The sequence below is a fragment of the Girardinichthys multiradiatus genome, chromosome 23, assembly GCF_021462225.1.
Source record: "Girardinichthys multiradiatus isolate DD_20200921_A chromosome 23, DD_fGirMul_XY1, whole genome shotgun sequence".
NCBI classification, from domain to species: Eukaryota; Metazoa; Chordata; class Actinopteri; order Cyprinodontiformes; family Goodeidae; genus Girardinichthys; species Girardinichthys multiradiatus.
In genome coordinates, this window is record NC_061815.1 from 17,730,862 (window position 1) to 17,742,546 (window position 11,685).

Here is an 11,685-nt window from a genome sequence, read left to right on the forward strand (position 1 = left end):
CCTATCTGATCATTACGAGGTTCTCATTTTTTGTTATTTATTCAGGAGTGTACGGAAACACACAGCAGATTCCACACTGTCATTTATGAAATTATACAGATGAACAAGGATGAAGCTAAAATGAAAACATGTGAAAGACTAGGTATGATGTTGCTGCAATAAAGAAAAAGCAGGCAGGAGATTTTAACCAAATTACTTGATCAACTGGTCATCAACAATTGTAACCACCTCTATAAAAGAGATTTTTTTGATTTGTCTGGAAAACACAGTGTGTAACAACACAGCGACGAGGTGGAAAAACACCATTGATAACCTTGGAGAAACAATGGTTGCTGTTCATAAATCTCAGAAGCTTTTTTTAGGACATTTGCAAACAATTTGAAGATCATTATTTTACAGCAATATATTTTTATTTACAAGTGGAAAACATTTTAAACAGTTGAGATCAGACTGTACAATTATCAGAGAAACTGCCAAAAACTCAAGAGCTACATCTCAAACCACAAAGGCCTCACTTGTTAAAGTTAATGATAGTATTCTGTGCTTGGAGAAATCACAACACAACATATCAGCACAAATATCCTTTAGCAGCCTTCAAGCCCGGTGATGAAGGGTGATGATTTGGGCTTGTTTTGCAGCAACAGGATATCTTGTAGCAGTTAAGTAAATGGACTGAACTTATATAACACTTTTCCAGTCATACAGATCACTCAAAGCGCTTTACACTAGCACCACATTCACCCAATCGCTCTCACACATTCATACACCGATACACAGATTGGTAGGCAACTTGAGGTTAAGTGCCTTGCCCAGGGGCACATTGACATATGGCAGGAGGAAGCTGGAATCAAACCCACAACCTTCTGATTGCAAGACGACTACTCTTCCTACTGAGCCACAGTCACCTACCGGGAACTTATCTGTATATCAAAGTAAAGTCTAAAGTCAAATTTGAGGTTGATGAAACAACAAGAAATTGATAGAGATTGATTTATCTGCTTTTATTAAATTATATGTATTTATGTACAGTTGAGGTTGGATTAAAAACATTTTAGAACCATGAAATGTAAAACCTATAATTGATAGAGGGTGTACTTTTTTCTTACTGTGACTGTATTATATAATGACTAACTCCCTTTCTGTTAGTGACCAGAGCTGTTTTGTTTTCTTCCTGTTTGTCAGGAGATGATTCTGAAACGAGCAGCAGACATTGCAGAGGCCCTCTACACAACGGTGCCACGGGGTCACAACCAACTCGCCAGCCTGGGCAGCAGCTCCGTCCATGCTGGCATGATGGCCGTAAACTCCTTCACTGGGTCGGAGGTGGCGCAAACAGCCAATCAGGGTGAGTGTGTAGCAAGAAATGGCTAAAGTCCAACATGGAGGGAAAAGTGAAAGCAGTCTAATTTATTTTCTTCTTTTTGAGACAGATTGTAAAAATGAATAGTGCAATGGAAATTTTATTTTCCATGTGGGAAATATAGAGGGGGTTGATTTAGGAGCATGGAGCATCAAAGAAAACCTTTAAAATGCAGGACCGGAAGGAGAGAGGGGATAGCGGTGGCAGTAAGAACAAGGGGAAAAACTTGAAAGGAGGAACGAATGGCTGTGAAAGAGTGAAGAATGGAGAAAAAGAGAGTCATGGATGGAGTACGATAGAGAAAAATGAGTGGGTCCTTAGGGTGTGTATATCAGACTGGGGTCGGCCCTTGTCTGACAGAGAGAGATGTGGGTGCAGTCAGTGGTGATTCATCACATGTATCAGGGGAACAAGATGAGAGTGGATGGACCTGCCTCTGGAATGTGTCTCAATAATTCCAATGAGCTTCCTCTGCCCTTCATCTTCATCTGGAAACATCTGCAGATATGAGGAAAACAAGAGAGGTCAGCTGCTTAGCTCGTATGCTGTAGCTTATTTCATAGGAGGTGAGAATGGGGAGAATGGATTCTAATTATGGAAGAGTAGTGTGGTAAAGAAAAAAAGTCGACAGTAATAAAAAACGTTCACTTCCAGCTGTTTTTCCACCAGCGTCAGCATGTTATACCTGAGAAGTCTATTTATCGTCTTCCTTACAATATTGTCCACCCTGTACTCACCTCTCTAGTAAAGGAACTCTCCATCCTATCAGAAATAAAGGCTCCATTCTTTATAAATTACACTAAGGCAGTTGAAGCACTTTAGTGTTAATTGCCATGTCAATGCATCTAAAACTGGATAAGAGCCAGTGGGGTTAAAGGCCTCGTGTTTCAGATATCGGATCTCTAATATCATTCTTCTTACACTCTGTTCATTGCTTTCTCGCTGTGCCATATGTTGTGTAAGAGTTTTTTTTTAAAGAAATCACATTGGCTCATAATTCTGCATCCATCAGACTTGTAAAGAACGGAGTACTTGGCAGGCTTGCATGAAGTCTTTCTCTATTTTCTGTCCATCTGCTTTACCACCTAACACATATCTTTCTGTCTTTCCTTTTCTCTCCCTGTCCGTAGGTTTCAGTAGAAGTACAAGCAGTGTGTCTCCTCATGGTTATGTTCCCAGCTCCACTCCTCAGCAGAGCAGCTACAGCTCTGTCTCCACTAGCATGAATGGCTACGCTAACTCTGGCATGGCAACCCTGGGCACCTCACCCAACTTCCTCAATGGATCTGCAGGCAACTCGCCCTATGCTAGTGAGTAAATACACCACATCTTTCAATTTGGAAATGAGGGAAAAGACTGAATCAGGGGATTGTAATGGATAAAATAAAATTTATACCCTGACAGAACTTGTGTGGCACATTCTGCAAGAGGTCCCAGGTTGAAATCCCAGGCAAGCCCTAAAAACTTTTGAGGCAGAAAATTCAGTAATTATTTTAAAAGGTAGGGAAAAGGAAGAAGAATCCAGGATGATCATGATTAGACTGCCAGCAAATACTCACAGGTTCAAATCCTGGATGAACCCCCAAATTTAGTAAGTATACAGCAAAACACTTGGTTGATTTTGAGTGTTTAAGATACAAAGAAAGGAAACGTAACAAGAATCCAAAATATGTTTTTGCTGTCAGCTAGAGGTTCAAATCCCAACTTCCAAAATTGTTAATGCAGAAAGATTAATAATTAGATGGGAAAACACAGCTTGTATTTGATTATTTAATATGAAAAAAAGACAACGGGAGAATTAAGAGTGATCATGTTGCTAGGTGGAGGCCTCTGGTTCAAATTGTTGTGCCAGAATATTTAGTAATGCAGTAAAACAAAAAGCAAAACAAACTTGTTTGGTTTTGAGTGTTTAATATAAAAAGCAGAGAAGAGAGGCCATGTTCATGCATGGCCCTATGCCCCCTTTTAATTCTCATTCATTTCCGCTTTTTAAATATTAAATACTCAAAGTCAACCATAAGGGTTTTTTTTTATTCTAATTAATGGGGTTTCTATCACGTCCAGCATTTCCAATGTAACAGAATAAGTTTTTGAGTCGGAATGAGAAACAACAGTGAGATCACGAATTGACTCTGAGGTATTACCGTTCAGCTTGCTCATGTGTTTCTTTAAGAGCAGGCAAACCCAAATCCCTTCTTTATTGGCCAAGGGAGCATATCAGCTAGCACCTCCTTCGAAATACACACACATAACCTGCCACATCTGTGCACACACTTTCACCCCCTACATTAAAGACCCTTGATTAAATCAATAAACTAATTGCTAGAGAAGCAATTCCATTTCAGCTCTTTGATTTCTGAGTGTTAACAAGTATTTTAACAGGCTCATCGGCCCCACACAGACACTTTCAATCAATGGCCCCCTCGGCCTGCCTTTGTAGGTCCAATTTTCATTAATTGATTAGTTAGGCCCCTTCATAAATGGATTATGACTTTATTGCGAAGGATTTCTCAGGAAGAGCCATAAAAGCTAAGTGTTGGATAATAACAACAATAAAAGCAGACGCAGATATCAGAGGGCAGGTGAAATACAACTCAGTTGATTGTAAAATCACTGAGGGGGAAAACGCTCTTAGTGTATTAGCAGACAAAAGACAAACCTGGGAGAAATGGATGGATGGGATGATCACAGGTAAAGGCAGGATTTTTGTCATGTGGAGGTAATTTTAATGTAAATTTGGTTCTCTTGATTATAGTAGCCACTGTAAACCCAGCTAACAGCTGCTGTATAATTTTTGACAGTTTGACAAAAGGTTTTGAAGCTTTGTTCAAACTGCTGTGCCGCTGCATTAGAAATCTTTCTACTATTAAATTTGCATGCTAATGTGAAACCCTAACATATTTAAGTTCTTGATAGTTCTTGTTCCACCAATAAAATTATAATATCTAAAAATTATTAAAAATGTTTTGTATTCAGTGTTGAACTCTGATGAAATCGTATTTATTAATTTAAATCAGCAGCATTGAACGTATCACTGCTAATTTTGACAACTAGTATTATTTTATAGTTAATTAGATGATCAGTAAAAAACTGTTAATTTTCACTGGGCACCTTTTAGGTCAACTGGGTTGTTTCAATTCAATTCAAAAATTCTTTGGTTTGGTATGTAATCAGAAACCGAAGTTGTATTTGGTACTTTATTTGCTATTTTGCTACTTTATGACATATGGCTATTGCCACTGTAGGAATGAAAATATAATGACAGCTCATTAGTTTGTACAGTAGCTTTGTGATCAAAATTACTCATTTTCTTATATTCCAGTCATTAAGGTTTTTCTTATGTACAACAAAATGTTCACCATTGCTGGCAATTTCAGAACTTCAGAAAAGTATTGCCAGCTTAGGCAATTGGTTGCGAGTATCCAAACCCTTTCAGCAACTCTTTTCAAAAGAGCAATGAACGACTAATCTAGTGATGTTTTCTAACGTGAAAGCACCTGTCATTCTTGCTCTCCTCATTGAGCAGCAAATCCCTTCCCCCATCCCAGAACACTCACAAGTGGCCCAGTCTTCATACAACACTTCCTCTTAGTTGCAATCAGAGCAGTAGTTGTTTAACCCTTCATATCAAAATGTCAAATGAATCACATGTGTGAGTCTCCACTGGCTGATCAGACAGGAAAAAAATTATTTTTTAAAAACTAAGAAACTCACCAAAGTGTACTTTTTGGTCACCTTTATCAAAGTCTGTTTAATTGTGTTTACCACCATGCTTATAGTGCATTAAAAATATGAAGAACCAGAGACTGAATAGGTCTATGTTTCTGTCGAGCAGATGCTATCACCTTGTTTGTTGTAATTGCTGAAACCAAACTGGCTCTTGATTTTGGATGTAAATCTCACAGATTGCACGGGCTAAAGATGATTTCAAAGTGAATTGCTCCAAAAACAAATTACAGAGAATTCAAGGAGATGCCAACCCTTGAGCACAGGATGAGTCATGAAAACAGACTGAATAGAAGAAGGGAACAAAGCGTTAGGTTGTTTTCATCCAAGTTTACCACTAACATTACAGAAGATACTTTTTCTTAGTTATGCATTGCCTTATTACCCAAGTGATTGCAAAATGAAATAAAAGGCTTGTAAAACAGTCTGAGTCAGTTGATCTGAGTTCAAAACATTATCCCTCCTGCCATCATCCATTGACCAGTCCCTTTCTGTTCATCCCGTTTGCCTGTCCTCTGCCCTCGGCCTTCTCTCTAACCCCCCTTTGTGTCTTCAACTCTCCTTCCTGTCTGCTCTTCCCTAAAATGTCCCTCTATAATCCCACATAAACACCCCTTCCTGCCCGTTTCTCCTCTCTCAGTTGTTCCATCCAGTCCGACCATGGCGTCGTCAACCAGCCTGGCATCCAACTGCAGCAGCTCCTCCGGCATCTTCTCTTTCTCTCCGGCTAACATGGTCTCTGCTGCCGTCAAGCAGAAGAGCGCCTTTGCCCCCGTCGTTCGGCCCCAGAACTCGCCACCTCCCACATGCACCAGTGCTAATGCTAACAGCCTGCAAGGTAAACTGATAAACATGCAGCCAATTATTACTATTTGCCTATTAGTAAGAGTAGAGCTGCTGTTTTTTATGTCTGTATGATTTACTTTTATTGTGCATATATAATAACAATTTCACACTTTTAATTATACTTCTTCCTTCAATCCTCCCTCTTTAACCTTTGTTTTCCCTTTTTTGCAACACTAATCTACTATTCCTCCCCACTTTAGATCAGTCTTTTGTGGACTCTAGCAAGTACTCATCAGCTAGCTCTCTGCAGGGCCTGGCCTTCTCTTGAAGTATGTTATCCTTCTATTTCATTTCTTCCTCTGTATTTTTTGTAATCTACCCTCTTGAAGTTCTGGTCAAAGCTTACGTTTTCTCTTCTTGCCAAAGATCTCATAAGCTTGTGTTTTTAATTATGACAAATGGCATTTATGCAGACGAATGTATGTAAATTTCTGACCAGAACTCCATGAAGTGTTAATTTGCACCATCTTACCCAACCTTTCTTTCTTTTTTTCACTTTTTGGTCACTGTTGATATGTCAGTGTGACTGTATGCAACACCATATGTGTTGTATTTCCTGTTTTCGCTTCCTGCTTCCTGACTGTGCCCCTGCTGGGTGTCTCTAAAGGGAGGAAAGAGCGTGGTGAGGTTGTCCTGGCACTGCAGGTCATTCTGTTCTCCTATTTCCACTGAATGCAGCACACTGTGTGTTCGTCTAGGCAGGATGTTGTATAGTGTTGAGATCCTAAAAGAGAGCGAGGTAGAAATGATGGATGGGAATCTTTATCAGAGCCTCAAGCTAAACACTTCCTCTCTTCCTCTGGCAGCGTTGATGAGCGCTGACCACAGTGACCCGAGAGCCAATGGCCACTGTGCGCTGATCACACACACACACACACACACACACACACACACAGTTCTGTTAATCCCAACAAGCCAGAGACTCTTAGGGAATAACCAGGGAATTAGTGGATTGAAGAGCGAGCAGGGAATCGATATGGAGCCAATATGTTATATGAAAAATTCCTCCCTGTGATGACTTCTGTGTAAAAAATGAGAGAGGTGGAAAGAGGCGCAGGGTAGGCAACTTGGAGGAAGGCATAGGAAGGCAGAGCATTATATAGGGGGATGAAATATGTGGATCAAACTGACAGGCTCAAAATTTCCTTTTTCATTTTTAAGTACCGAGCCCAAATTTATCACTTCTGTCATCGCATGGCACCATCATGTTTAAGTTGCTCTCCTTAAAACAGACTTGTCTTACATGCTGTAACTGCTAACAATTAGCTGTGGCAGCTCTTGGAAGAATCAGCTCAGAAGGGCCTGTGAATAACTGAACGGTGTTGCCTACGTACGCCAAATTAGCGGCGAGGCGGAGAAAGAAATGTTTTCATTCTCTGGCCTTGGAATGAAGAGATAATGAGGCAAAGTCGCCTTTGTTCACCAGATGCCGGAGCTCATTTCTCTTATGTGACTGTTTCGATGACAGATGAAACCCAGCAATCATGGGACTGACCTCCCTCTCCCTTTCTTTCTCCCCTTACCCCACTTTTCTCCTTCTTTTTTTTCTCTCCCACACCAAGCAGCAATCCCTGGTATGATTGTTCCACCCATGTAGAGGATGTGGGAAGCTGGAGATGTTTGGGGGGAATGCTGAGAGGAAAAGACACAGTAGCAGAGCCTGGCGAGTCTCTGTTATTCTCCAGAGCTTAAGTGAAGGAAGCAAAGATAAGACGCGGGACTGTAAAACTCAGGCCTTTCCTATGGGATTTCATCAGAATGGTAAATGGAAGAAGATAAAGGGGACATATTGAGCCTTTGTGATGTTTTTTCTCTTTTTTGGTTGAATTAGTGTAGCATCTCTGACACCATGTTGGATGGAGTTTAAAGAGACTGATCGCTTGCCCACAGTGTGACACTGACCTCATGAAGAGAGCATTTATTTATCTTGATGTTTATGGCTGGAAGCTTTGGGTTTGATTACAGAAGGCCTCCAAGCTGTCTTGCAGCCTGTACTGTCCATGAAGTTCTCTCATTGACTTAAGCGGCTCTCTTGAAACCTCCTCGCACAGGTCTGCAACATAAAACATAAAGAAATCTTAGAAGAGAACAAAATCCACCCTCAATTTTTGCTGCTAATTATCTAATAAATCTAAAGAGTTGTCCTTTAAAAATACCCCAACCTGCCTTTGTATTTTTTTTTTTCATTTCTCATTTGGTTTATTTGTATGAATTTTGATAAAACTGTGAGGATTGAGCTGTTTGCAATATACTTTTCTCTGCTTTTGTCATGTGAAGAAAAAGATGAAGATTTAGTCTTTTGTTTTTTTTTTTTGGTTGGAGATGATGGGCAAGACTTGAAAAGCCAGAGGATGTGCACGTCCAGCCAGCACTGTTACTGAAAGAGCCTAGCAATTATTAAATTTAATTAAAAAAAAGCGTGATATATGTGATATATTTTTGTATATATTAAAGAAAAAAAGGATTTTTGTTCTTTTTTTTTTAATCTGGCATCTCGTTTCCTTTTGTGGTAGCTATAGTTTGGGATGTAAGCATTAAACGTCTTATGGCAGCTTCTCAATACAAACAATAGTTTCTTTTTGTTGTGTCAATATCTCATCTGAAAAACATGACAAAACATGGATTTGAATTTGTAAAAGGGGAGTCCTGTAAAATATTCTATAAATAATGTATTTATCCTGTGTATGTACATTGACCTTCACCATCGTTTAGTTGTGTTGTGTACGTTTAATACAAGTAATTAAATATTTTTCACAGTGTTTTGCTTTGTTACTGTTGTCTCTCACTATTTAAATGTGACTTTTAATTGATTTTTTTTTTAAACGTTGACTGTTTTTGCATTGATACGCTTTTTTTTTTCTCATTCAAAACATGCCATTGTCTATTTTTGTATTATTTGTAAGTTAATAAAAATTCTGTTCTTTTTTTTCCTTATACAAATGTTTATTGTACGGCAAAAAAGTAGCATCTTTGCAGAGTATTTGGTTGAGGTAGATTTTTTAAGAATATAAACACACATTAATATATACTGTAAATCTATATCTTTTTGTTTGAACATTTGAGGCTTTTAGATGGATACTGTTCTTGATCTGATAATATGCATGGGTTTTTCTCTTGAGTGACTGCTGTTTGTGTGTCAGGGCGTGTATGTGTGTGTGTGGCTGGGTGTGTGTGTGTGTGTGTGTGTGTTGTGTGTGTGTGTGTGTGTGTGTGTGTGTGTGGGTGGAAACCAAGAGACCTAAGGAAACGCTTGGTTTATTCTGTTGTTGTGTTCCTTTTTTCCTCCCTTTGTTCTTTCTTTTATGTTATTTATGCCTGCTTACATCTACTATCTATATACTCTTTCTTTTTTCTGCCACTGTAATCTTTACCAGCAGTCTAGATGCCTTAACAATGCAAACCCTTTTTCTTCATTCAATCACGTGTACAGTTTTCTACCCTTCACCACAATTGTGTGTTGCCACAGAGGAATTCACGAGAACTTTGGGGACAAAGCACAAACCCGCTCTGTTTGGTGCTGAAGCCAGACTAGAATACAAAGAGCCATAATTCAACGATCTCACACGCCCCGATATACTATAATGCCAAGGCAATGGCATGCTTTGAAAAAGGCAGTCAGAGCAGACTGACGCTGCCATGCTTGCTGCACATTAGTGTTGAAAGAAAATGTTTCGTTTTTTTTGTTCCTGATTGTGTAGCTTTCTCTCAATTGGGAAAGAGAAAATGTCACCAGCATGATGGTGACATTTTTTCCAGTTTCACAACACAAAGTAGTACTTTTTGAATTTTAGATGAGTCACAGCACAATTTTAATATCTGGCCTGCGTTAGCTGACGGACAGCTCGGCCTCATCACTAACTAAAGAGAACGGCAGCACGTGAGGCTGCACAAGAAGCACCTCTTTTGCCCACCGTCGGCTATTTCCGTAGTTTTCTCTTTGTCTCCACCGTGTGTCTTCAAGCTTTTGCTTTTCTGGGGGCGAAAAGGAGCTGTTGTCTCTTTGCTTTTCTTTTCTAGGGGCCTGGTGTTGTCAAAGTGGCTAGAAAGGATCATTTTAGCAGCAGCACCTGCTGACAGACAAATGTTTTTCAGGCACTTACGTTCCTGTGCCCGCCCAGGCCGGGACGCAGGGGTGTGGGGGAAGTGGGAGAAGTGGGGGGTGGGGGTGGTCCAGTCTGTTTCAGATAATCTGCAGAGGTCTGTTGTCATACAATGGCATCTTTGTAAGCAACGTTCCATCCTGAACATGAATATCAGTAATGGGTGGCAAAGTTTTGTATTTAGGTAACAAACAACACGAACAAAAAAAAAAAAAAAAAAAAGATGCAAACCAAATAGCGGGTGTCTATTTTTTCCTCTGTTTTGTCTTTGACTGCAAATACACTGAACAGCTCTATAATATAAGGGAATTAAAAACCTCTACTGTATAGATTGTTATTGTTTTTGATGAAAAATGAGCTGTAAGATAACTTTTGGACTCTCACAATGTTAATTAAAGTTACCTCTTGTCTGTGACTCTGTCTGGTGTCTTTATTTTAAATGTATTTCATATGATCAGAAAACACACATAATCCTGTTTTAAACTTACTGACCAGAACTTGCTTTAAGATCAAACTCAGGTTACATTCAGTTTGGCCTGTATAAAACAAAATGCCACTGTCAGTTCTTCAAATTGTTCTGCTATTTGGTCTGCATTCTCTCTTATGGACATCAGAGAAGGTGTTTACAGAACAGAGTACTGCTGAGCAGGACCGAAGTTAGTAAAATGTGGGCCCATGGGCTAAAGTCAGTTTTTGTCCCCTACCAACATAAGTTTCTTCCAAGAATGTAAATTGCAACAGAATGATAGTCTGGTGAACAACAACCTCCGGCTTTTTAGGCCTTGTTTACATACAAATTGATCACTTCTGGACCTTTGAGTTTGTGCTTCCTGTAAGGTTCCTCATACACATTTTAGGAAATGGTCCAAAATGGAAACTATGGCAGGCCTGAATGTGGAAATGTTATGCAGTTACTGAAACTGTTCAAAAACACATGGAAGAGGAGCAGGTGCTTGAAGCTTGCTGTTTAGTCAGAGTTGGGGTTATCACATAATTGTATTCAATAGTTGCATATTGGTTATCTGGACAAAAAAAAACTTAAATTAAATCACCAGAGCTGAGATAAACTGATATGTTTGCTTTGGAACTTTTAAAATACTGTGTCTGTAAAAAAAGAGCCCTGGACCCTGGACAGCCTCGTCTTTCTAAAGTCTGGCTCAGTTTATAATGTCCTTAAAGTACTACTGTTTGTGTTTTTATCAGTGGTTTTATTCATGTTTGTTCTTCAGTGGTTTTTACCTGTATTCTGTTCACCTATAGAAAAACCCCTGAGCCATGTATGAGAACACTGAACAGGTTTTCAGAACATTTTGAAACAAAAAAAGATGCATAGAGGTTCTTTGTGGACTGTAAGGGTCAACAGAATGATTATCAAGCAGACAAATAAATCCAGTAAAACCAATTGCACACTCTACACCATCATTCCAGATAGGACTTTAGAGCAATTTATATTTTGTCTGTTAATTTACATGTTGTAAGTGTCCTTTTTTTGGCAGCTTAGGAAAGCACTATGGTGGGACTGGTTACCTTGCAGTGTCAGTGGCAGATTCCCTACACAAAAGGTGGAAAATAGGATATTCCTCTTGTTACACAGTTTATTAAAAGAACGGTACAACAGGCCGTATCTGCTTTATGCAGCAAACTGGGCAGGCC

The 11,685-nt window shown here is 39.4% G+C and overlaps 1 protein-coding gene across 3 annotated transcripts in view; it reads left to right on the forward strand.

Moving 5' to 3' along the window:
- ebf1a (EBF transcription factor 1a) overlaps window positions 1-10,447 on the forward strand; it is an 82,959-nt gene extending 72,512 nt beyond the window's left edge. The window contains exons 13-17 of one of the 3 annotated variants that reach the window (XM_047353200.1): window positions 1,183-1,345; window positions 2,491-2,670; window positions 5,727-5,924; window positions 6,133-6,201; window positions 7,498-10,447. In XM_047353200.1, the coding sequence (XP_047209156.1) occupies window positions 1,183-1,345; window positions 2,491-2,670; window positions 5,727-5,924; window positions 6,133-6,200 (609 nt within the window). In that variant the 3' untranslated portion in view covers window position 6,201; window positions 7,498-10,447. The other 2 variants (XM_047353201.1, XM_047353202.1) reach the window with 2 other exon arrangements.
- The last annotated feature ends 1,238 nt before the right edge of the window (window positions 10,448-11,685 follow it).